General features: G+C 40.6%; 2 protein-coding genes across 2 annotated transcripts; both read right to left on the reverse strand.

The window, feature by feature from the left end:
* Positions 1-1,318: 1,318 nt before the first annotated feature.
* ASP5 (aspartate aminotransferase 5) lies at positions 1,319-6,416 on the reverse strand. Its single transcript, XM_078583209.1, has 11 exons — positions 6,161-6,416; positions 6,002-6,076; positions 4,263-4,457; positions 4,122-4,160; positions 3,683-3,772; positions 3,488-3,596; positions 3,310-3,419; positions 3,089-3,232; positions 2,857-3,023; positions 2,339-2,603; positions 1,319-1,552 (listed from the first exon to the last, which is right to left on the reverse strand). The coding sequence occupies exons 1-11, from the start codon at positions 6,230-6,232 to the stop codon at positions 1,421-1,423; spliced, it is 1,398 nt and encodes a 465-aa protein (XP_078439335.1). The 5' UTR covers positions 6,233-6,416; the 3' UTR covers positions 1,319-1,420.
* A 14,509-nt stretch (positions 6,417-20,925) lies between these two features.
* Positions 20,926-24,539, reverse strand: STP7 (sugar transporter protein 7). The gene is made up of 4 exons (XM_078583519.1): positions 24,353-24,539; positions 23,950-24,269; positions 22,611-23,237; positions 20,926-21,487 (listed from the first exon to the last, which is right to left on the reverse strand). Exons 1-4 carry the CDS (start codon positions 24,495-24,497, stop codon positions 21,041-21,043), a joined length of 1,539 nt encoding a protein of 512 aa, XP_078439645.1. The 5' UTR covers positions 24,498-24,539; the 3' UTR covers positions 20,926-21,040.
* Between the last annotated feature and the right edge of the window lie 1,000 nt (positions 24,540-25,539).

The following is a 25,539-nucleotide window of genomic DNA, read 5'->3' on the forward strand; positions in this document are numbered from 1 at the left end:
TTTTTTGACAATATCATTTTTTTATATCTGGTATACGAATTCAAATTATACTTTAATTTGTTTTTAATACCTCACTTGGGCACTGTGAGTCATATATACTCTTTCATTGAGTATTTTATAATTTGTTTGATGGATTTAAATTTATATTTCGCTTTTAATATCATATTTTTCCAGCCCAGTACAAAATGGGCCAGAAGTCTCTTACTGCTGAGCACATTTCTAGCCCACCTTACTAATGGATCTGACATTTGAGTACGGCGCATGAATTCTTTAACAACTCATTAACCACAGAATTTATACTAACATAATTTTTTACTTTTTCCAAATGGGACACTATTCCTCTATTTTTGAACTGATATCCAGATATCGAATATCTTTTTTTTGGTACAGATCTTGATTTCCGATATCCCGATAACAGATTTCGATATTGGATGTCGGATTCGATATCCAGTACTGGCATCCGCCATGTCCGGAGCCCTGCAATATCTGTCCCAATATCAGACATCAGATGTATATTTTGATATCCGATATCACAAACCGCCCTGATTTCTACCAGATATGGGGTATCGGTTGTCCGATATCAGATATCGGGTGGAATCAAATGGACAATCATTAGTATGAGCAAATGACTGAATGATACTAATATGAGTCATCCTAAAGTATACAAAAGAAGAAATAAATCGATATTGATTATGAAAAATGATAGTTATGACAGTTGTGGCAGCCACTCACATATACCGTTAGAATCTTCCTAGGAGTCAAGACAGCATACCCAACCAACGGAGGCATCTGAAGAGACACTAACAAAGGCATCTCCTGAAGACGAATCCAGGGGGAGTGTCCAACAGACAACATCCTTGGATATGTTCGAAGAAGGCTACTGAAGAGGCAGTATAACTGCCTGAATAAGGATAGTATATATATGTCTAGATAAGTGTGTATAGATCAGGAAAACACTCAAGGAGGAGTAATTCCTAAGGCTCTTAAGTTAATTCTCTTAAGAGATTGGGAGGCCAGTGATCGTCTAATGGGCCATATCCCGAGAGGGAGGGCCTGCATACTTGTATCATCAACTCTGATCAATAAATATTGTACTTTTCTTCTAGTTAACTCTGGTCTGAACTTAATGATCTCTGAGAAGACTGTCTCAGATACTGATGACGGAAAGGTGACGATGATGACGAGATGCGGACTGCTGGTGGCCGAGAAAAAATGTAAAGAGATAAACAAATGGTCGTTCAGTCCCATCCCATCCCATCCCCTTTGTCAGTAATTGCACCAAGTAGCTTCTAGAGACAATAATTGAAAGAGAAAGAAACACAGAGCAATATCTGATTTTTTTAAAAAATAACGAATAAGATCCATAGTATAAAGGATTATATCGAGTAAGTTCATACTCTTATTCAGAAGATAATCCACATCAACTGACATTGTGGAAGGAGTCGATGATGGCGTCAGCAAGATACTCGGTCTTTGCCAGGGACAATCCAGCCAGTGATATTCTCCCATCCTTGGTCATGTACACGTGCCACTTCTCCGTCATGTTGTCGCTCTGCAAGGTCAACACATATTCAAGAACATGATGATGGAAAGGTGACCAGTGCCTGTCCCCCCAGTCAACGGATATTCTAATCTCTAGGAGAGAGAGAGAGAGAGAGATAAAAAAAGAGAGAGAGTCATCCTCCTATACTAAGTCAACGGAGTTTCAAAACGAAGAGAGAGAGATAGTAAAGTGATTGTAAACAGAGATTCAAAAATATCTGACTTGAGCGTGCTCTGCTAGGTCAACGGAGATTCAAAAAATAGAAGAGATAGAGAGAGAGCGATAAAACGAGTCAGAAGAAGGAATTTTTAGGGTTCCAGAAGCTAAAAGATAGACATAGAGATCAACACCAAGAATGAGTATGAAAAGAGAGAGAACATTAGTTTCCCTGAGCCGACTTGGGAAGATCAACGGAGACTCTAAAAATAGAAAAGAGAGAAACATGATACAGTTAATTCAAAGAGAAATGAGAAGCTGGCATAACCCTACTCAAGGGAGGCTCTAAAAAATAGAAGAAAGAGGAAGATAGATATAGTGAGAGTGGCCACTGACCTGAACTGGCATAGCCAGATCAAGGGAGGCTCTTAAAAAAAAAAGATATAGAAAAGTAGTGGATCTGAAACCCCTCAGCCAGATCAATGAGGACCCTAAAAAATCGAAGAGAGAGAAACATCTATAAAGAGAAAAAGCAGCTGACCTGTTCCACCAGGTCAAAGTAGGTTATACAACACAGACGAAGGAGATAGAGAACTATAGATAGAGAGATAAATAGAAAGAGAGAGAGAAGCAGCTAACCTGAGACTTGTTGAGGCCCGTGAAGGAGAACATGCCAATCTGGCGGAGGATGAAAGACCAGTCCTTGCCGCTTTTGTCCTTGGCGCTAAGGCAGTCGAATAGGGCCTGCCGTACCTTCTTGATACGACCCGCCATCAGCTCCATCTCTGCTTTCCATTCGCCAAATAACATTGGATCGCCGACCACGTTGGCCACAATTCTAGCACCATGCACGGGCGGGTTCGAGTACATCGCCCTCGCAATTCTCTTTATTTGGCTCCTCACCCTGACCATGGAAAAAATGTGGAGAATTGTTTTTTGAAATATTGCAGGGTTAAAAGTTTAAGAGGAAAAATAACGCCCTTGTTATCAGTTATAGCTTTTAGCACAGTGGTAGCCTCTTGAATCTAAACATGGTATCAGAGTTTGAATCTTTTTATTTTTTATTTTTTTTGAAAAAAAATAAGGAAGACCACCCATAATTGGTGGTCAACCTGCCACCATTAACAATAGAAAATATGTACAAATCTTTTTAATACCTCAATGCGGCATCTGCAGAGGAGCAGACCACGTTAATGGCACCCACACGCTCGGCATAGAGACCCAGGTTCTTGCTGTAGGATTGAGCCACAAGAAGCTCCAATCCACAAGAGGCGAAAAGCCGGACCGATGATGCATCTGTGTCAAGGTCTCCACTGGCAAATCCCTGCCATTGATTGAGGATCAGATGGAGGAATGCTTCTGTGGTGTGAGAAGTGAAGAGTGATGTACTTGGTAGGCAACATCAAAGAAGGGAATGTGGTCCTTTTCTTGGATCACATCGGCTATCGCATGCCACTGTTCCGGAGTCGGGTCAATGCCAGTGGGGTTGTGAGCACAACCATGGAGAACGATGAAAGATCCAGTCGGTGCTGCCTAAATTTTTTGGGGAAAAAAATCGAATTAAACCCTTTTTAAGGAGGATTTGAAGAAGTTGGGGGGGAAATGAATACCTTAATATCTTCAATCATCCCGTCAAAATCCAAGCCAACGGTTTTTTGGTCATAGTACCGGTATTCAGACCAAGGGACACCCGCATCATTAAAAATGTTCTTATGATTTCCTGCCAGTAATTAATGCTATCATTCCGAATCAAACTTATGAACATTGATGGATCAAGATTTGAAGTACCCCACGTAGGAGCCGAGATCAGGGCTTTTGCCCCTGGGAAATATCTCTGGATGAATGCAGCAGCTAACCTCAGAGAACCGGTACCAGACAGACCTTGAACAGTGGCAACCTGGAATTTAAATCTTAATTAGGTATTTTTCAGCGATGAATAAATATCACAATACAAGAAAAGAGGATGGGTTAATAGATAAATACCCTTCCTTCCATGAGAACGGAACTATCTACTCCGAATATAAGCTCGGCTGTAACCTTGTTAAATCCGGCCAATCCTTCTATTGGAAGGTACTGCATGCGCAACGGTATCATAATTTTCATTGGAAGAGATATTTTTTGAACAAAATGGCAAGCAAGATAATTCTTTAATTGGATGCCGAATCTTTGGAGGAGTTAAATGTAGATTTAATCATATTTAAAGACTAATAAACTGTGAGCCAAGTATAGTAGAGAAGACTATTCAATAGTGGATATCTGATTTAAGAGAAGTTAAGGTGATTTATAGTACCATTAAATTATCATATAATCCATGAAATTCATCAAAAGCATGATTCCTTGATTTAAAATTTTATTAGTCCAACAATCATATCCAGTGTTTGCAAATGAATGCAAATTAACACTATCAATTTGCTCAAACTACCTCTTTGTTTTCAGCCTTCTCTAACAAAAGGGCTTCAGCCTGCGAGAATAATGGAAGACCAGTAATGAAAATCTCAAATAAAAGAGGAGATGAGGTAATTTAAATGATCTGGAGAGTTTAATGCGATGTAATTTAGTCCACCTTCTTAACTACGTTCAGAACGTAGGGTTGCAGTTCTTCTGTTCGGTAAGCGCCAACTCCCAGATTTAGTTTTAGATCATTAGTGTCCGCCTTGAAAGCCTCAGATACCCCCAGAATTGGGTCTGGAGGGGCCATGGTTATAGCATCGAATTGGGAAGCACTGGCTGAAATTCTCGTCTTTTTCGGTCCAGAGTACTGCAAATCACAGAGGACAAAATGAAAAATTAGGTGCCACATCAAGGATGATGATGATGATGAATGGATGATGAAACTTATGAATCATCTGCGTAGTATGTTTTAATCATCCGATGATGAATTTGTGATACATTCTACTCAAGAACTGAAAGGACAGGTCAACAGCATAAAAAGATACATGTTGACTCATTAGGGGGAACCCCTTGAACAAACAGAAGGGGAGCTCGAGGATCAATACTTTTGGAAATGCTTCAAGATATAGTGGTTACTATCTGTCAGGAGCAGGAGCAGCAGGAGCAGGCCAACTGAACCAGTGGAAAGGCGCATTGTCGAGAAGGGGAGCACCTCTACATCTGCTTTCTTTTTTTCTATTCGCTCTTGCCCTCTTGTCCTTGGCATTCATCACGAATTGGATCTTTGAACTATCTACATTGTGACACATCTTGATTTACGATCGAATCTGGTTTTCGATATTACCTTGATACGTTTGAGGTGCATGAATTTTACATCCTCTTGTCATCATCTCATCATTTTCCATTCATCTTGTGTGAAACACAGATGACAATATCAATGACTAATTAGTCACCGTTTTGCAACCTAGAAAACAGGTCAACATCTCTGAGGCTTTTGTAGGTTGTGTTCGTCATCATTGATGTTTTCTCATCATCATAAATGACTCAATAGACCGAAAGTAGGTTAGACAGAAGATGAAACTTTCGCCATTTCCATCGTTGTCCCTAAATTACGCCATCCTCTTTCATAGGTGACTTGGACAGATGATGAAATCTCCCTAATTTATTTCATTGATGATGAAATCTCCATCTGTGGTTTGATAACATGGACGATGCAGGCGAAAGTCGTGGAAACCAGATGCCCATGACGATGACAAAAGATCATGGCCATTAGCCACATTCATTGGTTCGAAAAAACAAAGGTTGACTATATTTGGTCTTGGGAGAGTGACGATGAGGAGGATGATGATGATTCGTAGCCATTGCCCTTGTCCACCCTTCATCATCATCATCATCGACATTGGACCTAACCAGAAGCTAGCAGAGACACAAAATAATGCCGGAACTGATGAGGCAAACACTGAACTGATTTGGCAAACACAAATTTTTTTTGAAGAAAAACTGGTTCAGGTGGAATGTCTTATGACTTGAGGAAAACACAGAAATATTGACAGCATGAATGGTTGAAGAGAAATAAAAATCATATATTTCCAACTCGTGACACTAGAAGAGAAAATATACAAGAATTATCGATCAAACAATTTATAGCATGGAAACCGGAATCATTAAACGATCAATGTTTGTAAACCATTAGCTCCCAAAAATTGGCGACAAGACTTGAGACTGGAATCGAGATTCCAATTTGAAAATGATAAATTCGAATGCGGACGATTGATCAATGATAAACCACTCGAAAGCAAGGATCTTATGCATGTGGACAAATGATCAATATACCATGCTCCCCACAATGCAAAGTCAGAGAATTTGCGAGCTTATGACAAAAAAATAAAGCATTACGGCAATCAAGCTTACCTTAATCTTTGAGATCCGGTTGGCGTTCCATATGGTAACATTTCCAGAGAATGCAGAGCTGCCGATCTCGCTCACCTACAAAATCAAATATACACCGCGGTTATCATTTATTTTGCCCTCCAAAACACTGGCGACATGCGCTGAGCTGAAGAATCAAACCTTGCAATACTTCTGACTACGAGAAGATACGGAAGGGAAGGCGAAGGAGAGACATAACCCCGCCGTAGACATTCCGTCACCTGCCGAAATTACAAGCTACAAATCTAGAGAAATCGTAGGATTTCACTGCTGTTTCTCCACTGCAATCCCTCGAACTATGATCTGAGCAGAAAATTATTGCAACGACGACGGCAGTGACAGATCTGCTGAAGAATCAACAGCACAACTATGCTAGCTACGATTGTTATTTATAAATGTTTTGGTGGCAGTGTAGGAGATTTTATAAGGTCGGGTAGACATTAAGGTCTCACTAATATATGAGCAAATTTGCGGCAATTAAAAGATATTTATATGAGCAAAAAGGCAACCTTATTTCTCAAACACTTAAATAAGCTGAACAATCCATTGAGCACTGTATATGAAATTTCATCAACATGAGAAGAGAGACAAACAAGTCTCTGTTGGATCAAACTCACCAACTTAAGAGCACTATATCAACCTCCTCACATCCTTAAATTAGCTGAATATAAGATGTCAAAAAAAAACTTCAATAGAAAAATAATAAGAAGTCACTAGGGTGCTGCCGTGCAGATAATGAATATGAAAATGGATGTGAGATAATGACATCAGAAGCTGTTTCATTTGGCTTACGTTTGTCATCGAGAATTTTGTAAATGTTATCCGTTATCGTTGTCCGATGATGGATATCGGTTATTTTCTAAATACATGCACCTTTCTCAATTTTCGAGGTTCTTTTGTTTTGATAATCAATATTGTGAATGGGTATTGGATATCAAAACATAATTAAGTGTCTACTAAAGTCATGGTAGTTGGGTGCTACTAATTATATCCATAAGTGTTATCCGTTGTCGGATAACGCAGTATCCGTGCATTGGAAAAATATGGACGTGGACAACATCAGATCCGGATATCGATAACAGATATCATTATGTATTATTGGACGGTCAACAGTTCAGGATATCGTCAGATTGATAACGGCATCGGATGTTGATATCATTAAGGGGATAATGATATCGATATCAAATACGATGTCGGAACAGATAATGGCTAGCATACATGGTATTTTGGGTTTTCCACTAACATCAAACAAAATAGATATTCAGGTTCTATTGTTCGGAGAAAATATGATGGCGAGGACGCCAATGCATCAGCCCGGGACACGTCACCGCAGGCAGTCGGGGTCAACACAGACGTTACGGATCCAAAGATGAAGTCAACAGAAGTCAACCCACCTCGGTCAACAGGAGTCAACGAAGAAGTCAACACGCCACAACCGTCGTCCGCCACGTCACCACCCGCGCACGTCTCCACGCGCGTCATGACACGACGCCAAAGGCAGATCCACAACTGCCCTTTAGCGTGACGTGATGCACGTTTTCCCTTGCGTGTCTTATTTTCTAGTTATTTTCTCTTTCCTCCAAGGCCTATATAAGGTCATTTGTTTCAAGAACTCATTAGGCAATCATAATTCAAGAATTGAGTTTTCTTTCTAACTCTTCTTGGAGGATTGCCCTACCCCTCATCTTGCCCTAACCTTCCCCGTCGTCGCCGGCGCTGCGTCATCACCGCTGCCGCCGCCCGCCACCGCCGCAGCCGCCGCCGTCGTCATCACCGCCGCGCAACCGCGTCACACGCCGCGACCGCGACGCCACCGCGTACATCCCGCTCGCGCCCGTGCGCCTCCGCGACGCCGCGTCGCGCGGCGCTGCGCGCCGTCGGCGGCGCGCCTCAAGCAGCGCTGGTGCGCTCACAGACTTTCGCGCGCCAGCGCCGCACGGAGAGTTCGCGCCAGACCCGGCGTCCCCGCTTCATAACGTCAACCAGGGCCGGACAACGCCCGGAGCGCCCGTTCCAGTATCACGCCGCCTTCGTCGCCACGAGCAGAATTACCTGCAGCCTCTACACGCACTACGATGCTGAGGTATACCTGAACCCTGTGGTGTCGACGTGTTCTCCGCTCAGTATTTTCTCGGGAAGTTTCCACCGCCGTCAGAATTAGACTTGGATTTCCTCTTCTTCTCTCCTTTTCTCGAGTGTTTCTTCGCGACGTGAATTCGAGGTATTGATTTCGGTGCTTAGGCATCGTCGCGGTGGGGGAAGACAGTACTCCCGCCCTCGATAAGGGTCGGAGCTGCACCACCAGATTTCATCGGTTTTAAGTCCAAGAATCGACCGTGATTTCTGTGGATTGTTTTATCCCTTACCCATTCCTACCCATAGCCTCGTCATCCGCCCTAAATCGTCCATCCCATAGTCGTCCTACGTCAAAATATGGGCTAGATAATGGACAATGTGCATAATGTGATAGTGTGGATCGATGAAACATTGTTATGCAATTAATGCTGAATTAATGTTCCATAGTGATGTCAACTTAGGGAACTTAACCAAGCGTACGCTATAAAAGTAAACTTGGTACGTAAACATAACGAGTATCATTTGGTGAGATTGAGGTGACATAGGATTTCATTCCACAAGCCATCTACTTCCCCCCCCCCCAGAGCTTTGGGGCAATGGAGGTAGCCTTTGATAGAGGATGCGGGCGACCTGATACTCGACAAGGTTAATCATTGCAGTGTAAAAGTTGTAGCGGGTCTAGTAGGTGTGGTCAGCCCATGGCTTGGAGAAAGGATCACAGATCAGTGGGATGTGTGGCTCGGGTATGGGGTAAACTGGAGTCAAGTGAAGGCTTGCAAGGATTCATCTCAAACTGGCATGAATCAATGCAATTTGCTCTGATGAGAATTGAGGATCATTGGTAGTGGTCTTTTTGTAGTCAGGCCTATCATTGTTGTCATCGTCAGCTTCAGAATCAGACCTGATGATGTGGACACTTGAGTCTTGTGGTTTCTTTGCGAGGAGTTGGAGTAGTTGCATATCCCGACGTGGTATGCATTGATGTTGTGTTGCCACTTCATCAGCCTACAACATGGCACCTATAATGGCTATATGGCTTAGGTAATGTTTTTTGTAAGACTCAAATATAAAGTGAAAAGCATCACATGTCCAACCAGTTGCAAATGATGTACTTATATTAATGAAAGAGTAACGAAATAAAATTTTTCTGCGTGTTTGAAATCAAAAAATTAGACTCGTATTGCATCAGCATTGCAACGCTTCACGAGCTACATCATAAGCCCAACTTCCATACGTCCTATCGCTCCAAAGCTACCGCGACATCTGAAATAAATGCCATGTCACTTTACCATCCATATGCCTAACATAAACAAAGATAAATTAGAATGATACCTAATGGATCTTGGTCAATGATAAGCCGAAAATAGGGGTGAAAATTACGCAAATTTTTTTAGCCCTTGTCGTTGTGAATTTTTGGCTTATGCAATAAAATTTATAAAACTCTACTTAATATGTATAGTGATAAGTATGAGTGTCGTCCAAGGGAGGCAAGTAGGAATTTCAATTTGATTTTATTTTTGGTGTTTTAGATCCTAATTAGAGTGAATTTGATCTTCAATGAGGATCAAGTCACCCTAATTAGGTGAGAATTTAGAGAGGGGGGTAGAAGAGATGAGATGAAAAGAAGAAATGTGGGCTCTAGATTGAATTAATTGATCCAATTGGATGGATCAAAGAATTCAATTAGAGATGTTGGAAGAAATTTTTGATTTAAGTTTTGGTTGGTTTTGAGAATTTGCTAAATCAGAAATAAAAAGGGAAATCTTAATCTCCTAAGAATTAAAACTAAATTTTTAGAGTTTTCTTTGGAATGCAATTGAATGCCAAGGTAAATCCTCAATTTCTCCTCTCAATCCTAATCAGGGCTTGTACATGCCGCTCAAGCCAAGCGATTTAGAAGTTCAGATCAGAATAGAGATGAAGAAACAAACAACTTAACCTAATTCATTCAAAATGCATAAAAGTTCAAATACAATAAAGGAAAAAAAGTACCAGATAACTTGATCCAAGCTAGAGCTCCTCCCTGTCTTGCAGCTGTGATAGAGCACCATCCAGAATGAGCTCCCCCTCTCGAAATTTAGCTTTTATACTTAGGTTATAGGGTAAAAATCACCATTTTACCCCCGTTTAGTACTTAATATTTATCTATCAATGTAGGCTAGATCTGAATGATCTAACTGTATAGATAGAAAGAGGGGATCAAGACGAACAAATCCATAAAAAAATCATCTCAATCGGACTTCAGGATCAAAAGTTATTAATAAATCAATTTTAAACCAATTTAATCCATTGGATTTAAAATTGATTTATTTATTAGTTTCGTTTTTAAACACGCAATGACGTGTCGCTCTCTCATTGGCTGGCGCATTTTGAATCCTCCTTTTTGCAGAAAAGTCCTTAAAAAGCCTGGAATTGCTTTTGGACGCTGACCAAAAGTAATTGCGTATATGCCCCTAGCGCACTCTCTCTCCTCCGATTTCTCCTAAAACATTAAAAATATATATTAAAAATTGCAATAAAACCCTGAATGATTTTAAATAGGATCTTTACGCCTACCGTGGCGACCGAGAGCTGTTTTCAGGGTCTTTTTGCAACGAAACGTTGCAAAAAGGCCCCGAAAAGTCTAGAAATTGCATAAATACATTTTTTCCTCTTATAAATATGCCCTTTTTTCATAGAATAAATGCATTTCTTCTTGAAATAAATCCCAGAAAATTCCTAAAAATTCGTAAAAAATTCTAGAAAATTCTAGAAAATTCCCTGATTAAGTCCCATGTTGATAAATGTCGAAATAAACTTTTTAATGTGCCATTTTCATCCAAAAATAATTATTTCGAGCTTCAATAAATCCTTAAAAATTCATATAATTAACAGAAAATTAGGGAAAAAACAGAAATTACTTGGAAGCATTATTTTTGTGTAAATATATGATAACAACCCAAATTTAAGCCTTTTAAATGCATAAATCATGCTAATAACATGAAATAAAGACCGAAATTAGGGTGTTATCAGTCAACATCAATTCAACCGTCAAGAAAAATGTCGTACCATTTAGTCTTTTCCCCTCCAAACATAATCTCTCGTAAGTAACAATTTTTTTACCAGCAAAGAAGAATTATTCTGATGGAGCACTTGTAGTAGACACATGCAACTTTTGATAATACTAGACAGACAAGAACACCCTTATTGCCCCACTAGGCACTTGTAGTATTTCCCCCCTCCTTGGTGTGCTGTACGTAGGAAGGTCTCAAATTCCTCCACAAGTGGGGCTGGTGATGTTTTTCTTATAGATGGTTCACTGCTAAGGGCCTGACTCACCCAAGCCTTTGATGGTTGTTGTTGATAGGGCATGGTTGTGTTGCATCGATCACGTAAAGCTGCTAGTGTAGTTGGGAGAATTCCTCAAACCAAAGATTCAACCTTCAAATAGGATGCCTTGTCAAACATTGTCCCCTTGCGAAATGGGTCAAGTAGCGTGGCAGAGAGAACGACATCATTGTTCCACAACAACTTCTCATAGTCAGCTAGTTTTGTCTCCATGGCGATGCATGTAACCAACAATGATGCTCGCTCATCTTTTAGTAGTCTCTTACCGGTGAACAATGTGGACTTGGCAACTCGCTTCATGACGTCTTCTATGAGTCATCATTAATGTCCGCACGAGGAGGACATCTCCAACAACAGACTCCTTCGATTGGCTGGCATGATCTGTTGTGTACGCAAAAGGTCCCAGTAGCAAGGCAAACTCCTTTAACAATTGCCATTCTTCACGCGAGATTTTGGTTTAGCTCCCCCGATCGTGAAGAATTCAGCCCCTACAACAATCAAATCTCTCTTCGCAATAGCTTCTTCTAGCATCTTGAGCGTGCTACTCCATCATATTGGGCAATCAAGTGAGGGCAATCGTGGTTTCAATTTACGTGTCCAACAATGATCAGCATAATATATCTACCATTTTGTTGTTCGACACATGGCTCGAATTATTCTTCTCACTTAGTAATTGCGTCCCCAAGCAAACTGATGCGCCGCTGCAATGAGTCATCCTCTTCCCCCTCCTTTCCCTCTTATTCATTATCATACATGTCGCCAGTCATAGTGACATCACTCTCCACCCTCACTATGCGTGACGTAGTGGGAATAGAAAAACTCTTCAATGCAGCTTGAACAACAATGTTCACTATGTGTGCGGCACATGGCACGTGTGTCTGGCACTAAACCCCATGCCTCTTGTCACATAACATTCTTCCTAATATGGCCATCATTCTTTTGTTACTTGATGCGTTATTAGTGGTCACCGCATACAACTGCAATGGAAAGTACATTATAACCTACATTCAACAGCTCCATCACGAAGCAATACTCGCAGCATTACTCACCTTTGACTCGAGACCAAATTCTTCAAGAACCTCGACAAGAATTTCCGCCATAGACTCCTCGTCGTACTTCCCATAGAGCTCACGAACGACGAGGACATGTTCATGATACACCCAAAGAGCATCAATCCAATTAACTGTTACGCCCAAAAGTCCACTACCATTTTCCACCATCCAAGCATCGGCCCTCATTGACACACGGTCGACCTCTGATAATGTAAGCATGATTTCCACCTTCATTCTCTCAAACAGCTTCATCGTCCATGGCTTGATGACTTGTGCACTATGAGAGGGCATCTCCGTATGTGTCAAACATCACCATGTCTCCTTCCACTCATCCTTATCTAGGATATTGTTTGGCTTTCTCCTTTCCTCCCTGCTTTATCTCAAAGCCACAATTTTATTACATGAGTCCTACGTTTCAAATAAAAGTTCAAGAGAATATGAGAAATCCACTTGACTCTAAGGAGTCTGGTGGAGTTAGCCCCAAAAATCAATGAAATACATAATCTTAGGAAAATATATAATAAATTATCATTTTATCCTTAAATCGATACTAATGCAAGTTCAAATCTGAAAATAAGTGGTAAATGAAGCATAAAATTATATTTTTATTGAATTAATTTAATTTTATCAAGTGGGGACGAACAAGTGGCTGAGTTGACTTGGAGGTGGATAGCATACATCTGGGGGAGAAAGGTGGCACCGACAGCTTCTGTTCTAAAGCCTCGATTTTCAGCTACTTCTACAAATACTGAAGATGACCTTTTCATCTATAAGTATCATTTATCTAATAAGCTATTCTACGATAAAGATGACTTTATTGTAAAAATGTATACTTACATCTCATTTGGTATCATCAGTCTTGGTGTAATATGAGATATCAGCTTGCCTCTAATACAATGATGAAGAATAATGAAATGAAGTCATAAAAGTTGAATTTTAATGTTATTTAACAATAAGGGCACTTGATAACATCAAATTAGGTTAATAAAATTATGTTTTAATACTTATTTTTTAACACATAGTTTTAGATTTTCACCATCATAAATTCATAATTTAAGGATAAAAAAAGAAATTTATAATTTATTTTCCTAAGACATTGTAGATTTTTGAGAATAACCCACTTACCTCCTCAAAGGCAAGTAGATTTCTCACATCTTCTTGGACTTTTATTTAAAAAACAGGACTTAGGTAGTAGATAAAATGGTGAATTTGAGATTAATGGGAGGAAATTAGAAACCTAAGCCATCTAATAGATGCTAATAAGACCATATATAATAAGCCCACTCTAGAAGCCCATTCAAACCTCCTTAAAGACCGGGTCAACGAAAGCCAAGAATTGTGGAGCTAACCCACAATTTGAATTTGAAAGGTCTGTTTTTAAATCTAGGAAGGTGGGAAAGTGGATCCAGGCTGGAAATCAAGTTATCTAGCCCTCCAAACACTTGGAATTAAATCCAATGGCTGGGAGAGTTACGGCACTTCTATTTAATCTCTTCTTCCTTCTCTTTGTATCTCATCTTGGATTTCTTCTCCCAACTTATCGTTTGAGGCCTAGTGCATAATATTTCTTTGATCCATTATTTTTCTAAAATAGTGTTCAAGGGTATCAAGATTCTTGGAGAAAGAGCACCACTTGGCCCTTGGGGGAAGTGACGACAAGGTCTGTGTGATCTCCTGAATGTTTGATTTGAATTTTATCACCATTTTTTAGATAAAAATTCCATAGGATAGCCTAGATACAAAGCTTTCCAACGCATCAAATGGCACTAAAAAATTCCTTCTGTTTCAAAAGTTTCAGCATTTTTCGTCCACTACTCGTTCGTATCGTAATTTCAATTTTGTCCACAACTTGTTTATGTCGTAATTAAACCTCTGCATTGTCCGGGACGTGGACGATGGACAGGACGGGACAACGATTGTACCGTCAGACATCCCAAAATTCTGAGCTTCGTCTGACTCATCCCGTTCTGGGATTCGTCCAATGAAAGAATATTTCATCCACATCCCAAGTCTGCTCAAATTGTCCCGTGCAATAAAAAATTCATCCCGTCCCTTGTCCTAGACGAAAAAATGTGTTTTAAATAATGCAGAACACAGTGCAAATGCCTTTCAGTGAAATTTTTTTAGGGCCTAAACTTCCACAGGGAAACTCGCTATCTGGCTCTCTGCCCTTCCCCGTCCTCCACACCCTCTTGTGCAGCGCCACCGGCCCCCTTTCTGTGCTCCTCCTGTCCTCAGATCATTGTAGTTTGCTCCCCGGACGGCCACAGCCCCCTTTCTCATCGGACGCGTTGAAGACAGTCGAGGTAAGTTTACAAGGTTTCTTCTTCTTTTTCTTATTCTTCTCTCTCTATATCTCTTTCTCTCTATATCTCATTTCTCTATCTACATATATCTCTATCTCTCTCTCTCTATATATATGTATCTCTCTCTTTCACTCTCTCTTTTGCTCTCTCTTTCTTTTGGTTTCTCTCTGTCTCTCTTTTCTGAGTGCATTTGGGAAGTAACCTGTTGTTTTTATTGAGATGGGATTTTTAGTAGATCAGAAGGTGAATTGAGGTCCAATCGTTAACAGAACAAAGCTTTTGTGAACAGACTAATGCGATTGTCTTCAAAGAAATGGGGGAATGAAGACTTTTGACTAATAAAATCAGAACGGTGTGCAATTGGTAGCAAGAGACATATGTAAGCGAAGATTGTTGATGGCACGCTTCAAAGAAGCCAGCGCATACCCAGATTCTTGGACAGGTAGGCTTGGACTAATAACTTGAATACAACAGATTAAATTAGTGGGTTTTGCTTCGATTCAGAGACCAGTCATTTTGTGCACACTACCGCAGAGACGGGGAGGCGATAATAGAAAATTTAAGATGGAAATAAAGAGAGAGAAATAGAAGTTTATAAAGATATATATATAGTAAATAGATATACAGAGAGAGAAAAATAGAGATATAATCAGAGAGACAAAGACAAAAAGACAGAACGAAAAGGAGATAGAGAGAAAATAGAGAGAGAGTGTGTAGGACAAGTTTTTTTGTCCATCTCTATGAGGAGGGATGAAAAAAATTGTCCTATTCTGACCATCCCTCGTCCAAGGCCTCAGGAAGGGACAGTTTTTCCGTCCAAGGATGGAAAAACCGTTCCATCCGTTCATCCTGAGATGAACTACGTCCTGGAGTTCATCCGGTCTTGCGGACGGGATGATTTTTTCATCATGGGACGAATAAACTGTCCCGTCTGTGTCCCTGCACTATAGTCGTCATTTCACTGTGTGAAGTGAGGCTTAAGGTTCTATTTGTCCTTATAGTTTATTTCTTGCCTTAAAAAATACCCAAAAATTCATAAAAGTCATAAGACTTATTAGAAACAACAAAATTATTTATTTCATTTATTGAAAATAGTTTTGACTAGTTTTCTATCCTTTAGTTTATTAGCTCTTTATAAAATGGTTAAAAATGCAGAAAAATATAATATCACCAAAAAAATATTTTAAAATATATTGAATTAAAATTTACTCTCTCTTTACCTGATCTTGTGGATTCAACCCTTACCCACTTCTTACTAAGGAAAATTTTATATATTTTGTTGCATAAATCAAAGCCTTAAAATGACTTATTTAACACAAATTCTGCTTAATATGAGAACAAGGAAGAGTGATAGAGGGCAAGAGTGAGAAAGAGAGAGAGAAAGACTGAGAGAGTGAGTGAGAGAGAAAGATTGCGAGTGGGAGAGCGAGAGATTGAGAGAGGGTGATGGGAAATGTCTAACATTTCCCTCTTTGAATCTCTCTCCCTTTCTCTTTCTCTGTGTATTTCCCTTGACTTTTCTTTTCTCATCTCCCTCTTACGGTATCTTTTTATCTTTCCTCACTCAGCCACTTTCTTTGACTTTTCTCCTCCACCTATTCTCTCTCTTTCTATCTGCTCTCTCATCGCTTAACCGCACATCATTATTGAGTATTCTTCCACTCTCTTCCCTCTACAATTTTCTTTCATTCTCTCTTCTCTATAACTTCTAACTTAGACTTTTCTAAAACCTCTCTCTTACCTCTCTCCCATGATTTTTCTTCCACATACACCACCAATCCTGCCTCTTCTCTCTACCACTTTCTCTTAGACCTTCTACGGTTTTATTTGCTTTGTAACTGCATACTTCCTTTTCCTTTAAAAGGTCTATGAGTCTGTCTGTAGGAACATTTTTTATTAAGTTTGTTGTGAAGTTTGTCTAATGAAGAAGATTGATTCTCTGGTGATAAGGGCACAGAAATTACCATTGCGGCATAAAGCTTCAACATCGATCAACTCCTCTTGGGTTCCTCCCTTCCTTATCTTCTTCCATCGTCTTCTTATCATTTAAATCTTGACATCATTGACCACACATCTTCATCTCACCCCATAATCCCTGTCTTGCCTCTCATTTTCATCCCTTCTTCATATCTTCATCCCTTCTCATGCCTTATCCTATCTATTTTGTGAGTTCATTTTCATATTTTCACATCCACCCTTCTCGTGTGACATGTGAACATCTTCTCTTGCCAACCAAATCTTTCACTCCAAATTACATTCGTTTTCCACACCTTCTCCTCTCATTCATACCCAACTGTGGAATAACAGATCAACATTAATTAAGGTCATTCAACATCAGAACAACCAAGCTATTTGCTCGCTTCTCCAAGGTACCTTGTAACACCTTAACTTTGAGATTATTGTTAATTTGCTCTAACTTGTTGTTGACCTTATGAATCCATGTGTTAAACTTTCATCAGGTATGTTGAATCTTCTGCTTCCATTAAGTTAAGGATATCATAGTCATTCCCTAGTTTGTTCTTGTTAAATCCCTACTTCATGGATTTAGCTCCCTTCTACAAGATTAAACCAATTTGGATCACCCTCAATGAATATTTTGTTTATAGAATTTTATATTAATTTGACAATTGCATGAAGTCTGCTATCTTGTCCCACATCAATGGAAGGGTGACAGACTGGGAGAGATACAGATTGAGCAAGTGACATACTGAGAGAGACAGATTGAGAGAGTGGGAGAGTGAGAGAGAGACAGAGAAAGATTGAGAAAATGACAGAGTAAGGGAGAGAGAGAGAGTAAGAAAGAAAGATTGAGAAAATGGCAGACTAAGAGAGAGATAAATATTGAGGGAGTGAGATAGTGATAGATTGAAAGCTTGAGAGAGATAGAGAGTGAGATAATGATTGATTGAAAGAGAGGTAGAGAGTGAGAGAATGAGAGACTGAGAGATTAAGTGGGTGAGAATGTGAAAATAATGAGAGATAAAAGTTAGTGAGGAGGGGAGAGTGAGAGAGATATGTACAAGAACATGAAGAGTTACAGAGGCAGAGACAGCGAGAGGGAAATAGCAAGAGATTAAGGAATAGTGAGAGATAGAGAGAGAGTGTGTGCGGAGGGATGAGAGATTTAGAGAGATAGAGAAGGAGAGAGCAAAAAATGCGAAGGAGAGAGACGGTAATTATAATATTATCACTACTAGTGGAGTTGGTTCCTGTTTGACTTGAGAACCAAAACCCGACTGGAACTTCCAGTCTGCCCTAAAAATGTGGACTGCTGGTCCAGTTTGGTCCAATCTGACCAAACTTTAATCACGCAACCCATGTGTTGTTGCACATCTCGTTCTCTTGTTTCCCATTTTTCACTCACATTATTCAATCATATCTCCCTATTTCTCATGTCTCATTTATCTATATTTTTGTGCATCTCTCTCTTGGTTCTCCTCTCTTTCTCTTGTCATCCATCTCCATCTCCTTATCATTTTCCCTTTATTTCTCTCACTACCCATCTATCTCCCTCTCTCTTTCTCATTTATCATTTCCCTCATTCCACACCTCTCTCTCATATCTCAATTATCATCTATCTCACATTTCTCAAATATCTCCTTTCACTTCTTTCTCTCGTTTCTTGTCTCTCTTCTTTCACATATGTATCCCCTATCTCACTCTCATCCCAAATTTATCTCTTGTTATTATCTCTTGGGTAACGTGGTTTTTATTTTATTCCTGACTAAATTTTATGCTGTGTGCATTTCAGATGTCTTCCCAAATACCACACCCCACAAGGAGTTTGGCAGGGTAGATAACTTTTACACTTGGTGTGAATTTTTACACCACACTGCATGGCCATCTCTAACAACTAGATCTAGATATAATGCAAAAAGGATGAGTTTGCTAAGGAAAAAAGGGCATAAATTCAATCTATTGAGCAGAATTAGGTTTGTCAAAGCCTTTTTTGGGTAAATGGATGTTTTGATTCATCATTTTGTACCTTGATTTAAGGTTATTATGGAGATCCAATGTCTCCTGACACACAAACTTTGCAGTTCACTTTTATAACTAATGAATATTTTCAATTCCAAGGTGTTTATAAATTTATAGGAGCTAAGTTGGATGAAGATCTTTGGCTCAAGCATTCCAAGTGTTTTTACTGCTATTTCATTGGGCTATTGGGCTAAAATGGAACAATTTTGGTTTTGGGCTTCAAAGGACTACTTAGAGGGGTGGGCCACGCCCAGGATACCTCCAAAATTTCCTCTAACTTATCTTTTAATAAAGAATTTGAAGTTTGAAGGAGGGAGCTAAGGAATTGAAATTTAACCAATGAGAAAACGTGAAATAATGTTGAGGAGAGAAAAGAGGAAAAAAAAAGAATATTTATGCATAAAATATTCTATTCCTCTTTTTTGACACATTCTAGACCTGATCTAGAAGTAGCCTTGTAGGAGAAGGCTCTCCATGATTCTGGTTGTTAAATTTGATTGAATTAAGTGTTTTGAAATGTTCAACCCTTAGTCACCCTTTTCTTTCAAAGAAAAAATGATTGAGCCTGGTGAAACAGTATTTAAGTTTAGTAAAATGTATTGGGGGCTCAAGACATGAGCATAGAAAATTTAAGAACATCGGCATGATCCATTTATCCTATTTTTCTCTATTTCGCTTTCACTTGACCATGATATCTCTCTGTCCATCCATTTTTTTACCACTCTCTCTTTCTCAAGTCCAAAATTTTCTCTTGCCAAAATTTAAATAGTATCTCTAGTTTATCTATGTTTTTTCAAACTTCATCCATTTAAACTTCTAAATTTTTTTTCCATTTCATCTCCATTCAAATCCCATATGAATCCTATTAAAGTCCCATTAAAAATTCTAGTCTATTTTGAAACACCTTGTTTCATTACATTATGTAGAGTTGGCTAAATTTTGGCCAAGACAGAGGGTTGAATGTAATCTGTTTAACCCAAAGATACCTTTAGCTCAGGCCCACTGTTATGGTTCTGTCTTGCCATCGACGCTCTTTGCCACTGATGGCCAGAAATGTAATTTATGTATTTTTTATTAATATATATAAATATATCCTTTAAAAATAGATAAAAGTTCTTTTAAAATATAATTTTAATTTATAAAATTATTTTTATATTCATTTCCAGGCTTAGAAAAATTATAACAATGAAAAACTATCTTCTTATGGATCTACCGCGTACCCTATATTATTTGCTCAAACAAGTAAGTACCAATATGAGTCTTATCAACTAATCAAGGTACTATGTAGTGGAAAAAATATTATAAATACTTTCATTAAAGTATAAATTAAAACAATGGCATAAAACCCATTATATTTGGTCTTATGAGTTTTCCATGAACACCACTCTGTCAAGATCATTCTCATCTAAAACCTTTATAAAACAACATCCAAAATTTTGGATGACAAGGATGGTGCTTGTCGTTGAAGATTGACTATCTCTTGTAATTTTTGTGAAATCTATATTTTAAGCTTTCCACTGCAGAAATAAAATAACAACTTAAAAGTCAAATATAGCCTTAGCATACCAATATTTTTTCAAGCCAAAGCACACTCCAAACAAAGAGGGACATAGATAACAAATAGCTCCTCACATCGCAGTTGTCATTTCAGATAGTACACCAACATCATTTAATAAAGGAAATTTTGGGCAATATTTTTTAACACAAAGTATTTTCAAATGTTCCATCACTGCCGCCATCAAAAAGTTTGATCCCATCTAGAGATATCCATCTAGTCCACCCTATCAAAATCATTCTCATCCTAAACATTATCTGATGACAAGGATGTTTACTGACTTTCAAGTGTGACTTTCTCTCGCAATTTTCATGAAATCCACATTTATTTGGGGCCCAAAAGTATCTTGTCAAACAAACCACACCCCAAACAAAGACATATCTCGTCAGATATCTGTTGTTGAGTCAGATACTACATTAACATCAACAACAATTTTAAATGGAGTCAATTTTTTGTAATAATTATCTAACGCAATATATTATAGAATATTCCTTAGTCATCAATATTTTTTATCCCATCTTGAGTCATCCATCAAGAGCATTTTGCCAAGGTCATAGTCATCTTCAACCTAATCGTGCAACCCCCCAAAATTCATATTCCAAGGAAGGTGGCTGACTTTGAAAGTCCACTGTCTCTATCCATTTCAGAGAAATTCATACTTGAAGCTATTCATTAAAAAAACAAAGAGGGACATAGATAAGAGATAATAATGATGGAGGCCTTTCTCCTAGGGTTTCCCATAGCTGACGTCATCATCTATAGGCGACGGGGGCACAATCTTCTTCCAAAACCAGTGCTTGCCCCACTGCAAAATCATCTCTTCGATGGGCACACCCTTTGTCTCGGGAAGGAAGAAGCCGACGAAGAGGGTCATGAGGGCGATCCAGCCGGCAAAGAAGAGGAAGATACCAAACTTGAGAGAGCAGAGAAGAGAGAGAAATGATTGGGCTATGGCGAATGTGAAGAGCAGGTTGACGGCCACTGTGATGCTTTGCCCCGCCGACCTTGTTTCCAAAGGGAAGATTTCGCTCGGCACCGTCCACCCCAGCGGACCCCATGACCATCCGAAAGCCAACACAAACAGGCAGATAACCGCCACCACCACTACGGAGTAATCCTTCGACAGCTCGCCTGAGTCAGGCAACTTCATGCCCAACATCACTGCCACTGCCACCTGTTGACGTCAGCCAACAATACATCAACATATCAATATCTACAAGTTTCAATGCTCATCACCGAAACCCTAAACCCAAAACCCTAAATATATCCCTGAAATCAGCAGACACAAATAGGGATGGCCACCCACTTGAAGTCTGAGCATGCAATTTCAGGAAGTTACCAAATTGCCAAGTTACCCACAAAACCCATTTTTTTTGTGAATAACCAATCAAAACCGCCCACTCAAGCCGCTGAGATATTCAAGTAGAAATTTGACCCAATGAGCAATTTCCAACCACCCCAAATCCCATATAAACTGAGTATATCAGTTTTGGGACAGAAATCCAAATGGAGTGGGGAAATCACCCTATCGGCCACATGAATCATTTCTAATCAAAAACCGATGAAAACTGCCCATTTCCAACAGCCCCATGCCAGAGTGGAGGAACTAACTCTAATCCCTCAAAGCATGGTTAGGGGCAGTTTGGGTCAGAAATAGGGAATGTCAGCCGTCATCCGTCACATCATACGTCAACGGCACCGTGACGGTGATGCTGACAAAATTAGGGGCCTGTGACGGTGACGGTTGACGAACTGGGCATGACGGTGACGCAACGGTGACGCAGGGACTCAGACAAGTCATGTGAGGGGACAGCCGTCACGGATGACAGCCATGACGGATTCTTAACAATGACCAAAAAAGCTTAAAAATCATTAGACTTAAGCTTTTCGACGGCCGAGATTTTGCCACGTATAGTCGCTAACTAGATTTCTTGGCATTTTGCAGAAAAGTCCCTGCGTTAATTCGGGTGCACAAAAGGGTACCGTCCAAAGATAATGGGAGGTACGCCCTCCAATTCTCTCTCCTCGGCATGGTTGTTTTTCCCGTCACACGTGACGCGGTCCTGTGACGGGGACATGACGGGGATGCCGTAAACAATGACGGTGACACCAACGCGACGGATTTTTCCGAAATCCTCGGACATGTAACAGGACGGTGACGCGACGAAACTGAGAACTTCCGTCTCGTCACGTCCTGGACGATCAGAAATCTCATCCGATCCGATCAGAAAGTTGAGAACTTCCGATCAGAACCGATTGAATAAAGCAAAAAAATAAAGGGTCAGTGTGTGTGGTACCTGGCAGACGATCATCTGAATCCCGCCGGAGATGAGCAGCGCCCTCCTCCCGACCCGGTCGACCGTAGCAATGGAGATGAGCGTCGAACCGCAGAGCACCGCGCCGGTGAGCACCGACGAGTAGAGCGCGGCTCGATCCTTGAACCCCATGCTCTGGAACAGCACCGGCGCGTAGAACAAGATGGAGTTGATCCCCGTCAGGATCTGGAACGCCGGCATGAACACGGCCAGCACGAGCTGCGGCCTGTTCCTCGGCTCGAGTATGTTCTTGAAAGGGTGTTTGATGGACATGGCGAGCTGGCTCGCCTCGTCCATGTCCGCGAGCTCGGCTTCCACGCGGCTGGTCCCTCTGATCTTCTCCAGGACTCTTCTTCCCTCGTCGGGGAAGCCCCGTTCGAGGAGATTGTTGGGGGTCTCGGGGAGGAAGAAGCCGCCGACGGTCATCAGGACGGCGGGGACGGCGGCGAGGCCGAGGGAGAGCCGCCATCCCCATGGCTGGAGCCGTTCCGTTCCGTAATTCACCATGGTCGCGGTGAAGATCCCCAGCGTGGTGGCTAGCTGGAACATCATGTTCAGAGCCCCCCGGAGGTGCGCCGGCGCCATCTCCGAGAGGTACAGCGGCACCGCCTTTGGAAGAAGATTGATGGTTTTTCGGTTAGGATTATCTGAAGTTTCTTGATGGTTGGAGAAGATGGTAGTCATGGATTTTGATTTTTGGATGTAAAAGGCGAAGGGATTTTGATTAATCGTGGATTTGATTTTTTGGATTTAAGGCGGCGGAATTATGGATTGGGTAGAGGATTGGAAGGTAATCATGGGTTTGAGTTTTGGATATAAGGCGGATGAATTATGGATTGGTTAGAGGATTGGAAGGTAATCATGGATTTGAGTTTTGAATGAGGCAGATGAATTCTGGATTGGTGAGATGATTGGAGAATAATCATGGATTTGATTTTTGGAGCAGAAGGCGGAGGAATTATGGATTGGTTTGATGACTGGAGAGTAATTATGTATTTGATTTTTGGAGCAGAAGGCGGACGAATTATGGATTGGTTTTGAAGATTGGAGAGAAATTACGGATTTGATTTTTGGAACAGAAGGTGGAGGAGCTGTGGATTGGTGAGATGAATAGAGAGGAATTAGGGAAGATTCTTGTAGAGAAGGCGGAGAAATTTGGAATTGTGAAGGTGATTGGAGAGGAATTGTAAAATTTCGTGTTTGGACCGAAGGAGGAGGAATTATGGATCGGATAGAAACTCGGGATGATGATTTTTTCGAAAAAAAGAGGATTCAGGGACTTGGAAGATAACTCGAGAGGAATCATGAATCTGACGATCACCTGATTGCCAAAGCCAATGCCGACGCCGAGCATGATCCTGCCGAGGATCAACATGATAATATTGACGGCTGCGGCGTTGAGCGCGGCGCCGACGAGGAAGCTGATACCGCCACAGATGATACTGGCGCGGCGGCCATAGCTCCTCGTAATCGGCGAGGCAACGATGGAGGCGACGAGGCCGGCGAGGTAGAGGGAGGAAGTGAACGCGGCGAGCCCCTGGTTGTCGTACTTGCAGTAATTGCTATCAGATCCGGAGTTCTTCTTGTGATAAACTGTCGGGAAGAACTTCTCCAGGAACGGATCCATGGAGGTGACTCCGCCTGCAAATCATCGATCTACAAATTACCGATCGATCGAAGATCCGGAGAAATTTCGATGCCGATGAACAAGACGACGGACTAACCGGAAATTCCGATGTCGTAGCCGAAGATCGATCCGCCGATCGCCGCCACGAGGCACGCCATGACCACATACGGCGTGACCTTCCCTTGGTACTCCTTCGCCCTCTCCTTGGACACTCCGACGGGGCCGATCGTCCCTCCCGCCATAGCCTTCTTCTTCGTTCTTCTTCTTCTTCTTTTTCGTCTTGTTCTTCGAGTTTCTTCTCGTATTTAAAGGGGGGCAGATCTGCTGGCAGTTAGTTACTTCCAGATTCCTGTAAGTCAACGAGGGAAGTGAAGTCAACGTATTGGAATGTAAAAAAGGTTAAATTATAATTTAAAAAAGGTTTAAGGGCACATGGGTTCGGTTGCGCCGGAAATTGACATGGATGGTTGTTGTCGGCAGATACCACGTGGCGGGTTGAGGACAGCTGGGACTGATCCGACGGCTGAGATGAAGTCTGGGAGTCGTGTCGTTGACTTGTTGTTCAGCCGCCACGCTTTGTGGGCCCAGTTTAGCCGAAGCCTGATAGATTTTCATTAACATTTCGTAGCTCTCTCTCTGCGCCTCTCTCTCTCTCTCTCTTTCCTTTTTCTTCTCTTTATCAGTCTCTCTCTATCTCTATTTCTATCTATTATCTTTCTCTCTCTGTCTATCCCTCTATCTATCAATTTTCTCTCTCCCTATCTATATATTATCTCTATCTTTTTCTCTCTATCAATCTCTATCTCTCTATTTATGTCTCACTCTTCCTGTCTCTATCTCTCTCTCCTCTCTTTTTTTCTCTATCAGTCTCTCTATGGTTCTTTCACTCTTTCTCTCTCTATCTATCTACCTCTCCTCTTTTTTCTATCTATCAATCTTTCTATATATCTCTCACTCTTCCTCTCTTTATATACATCTCTCTCTATGTTTCTCTATCTCTCTCTTTCTCTTTTTTTTCTCTCTCTATCAATATCTATATCTCTATTTTTCTCTCTCTCTTTCTGGTTTTTTTCTGCATCAATCTCTCTATCTCTATTTATCCCCATCGATCTGTCTCTCTGTCTATCTGTTAATCTTTCTCTCTATTTATCTCTATCTCTTTATCTATGTATTAATATTTCTCACCTAGTCTCTTTATCACTCTAGCGCTCTCTCTCTCTTTTCTTTCTGTCTATCCATCTATTTATCTCTCTTTTTCTCAGTATCTCTCCGTCCCTCTTTCTA

This window comes from Wolffia australiana, chromosome 11 (assembly GCF_029677425.1).
Source record: "Wolffia australiana isolate 7733 chromosome 11, ASM2967742v1".
In the NCBI taxonomy this organism is placed as follows: domain Eukaryota; kingdom Viridiplantae; phylum Streptophyta; class Magnoliopsida; order Alismatales; family Araceae; genus Wolffia; species Wolffia australiana.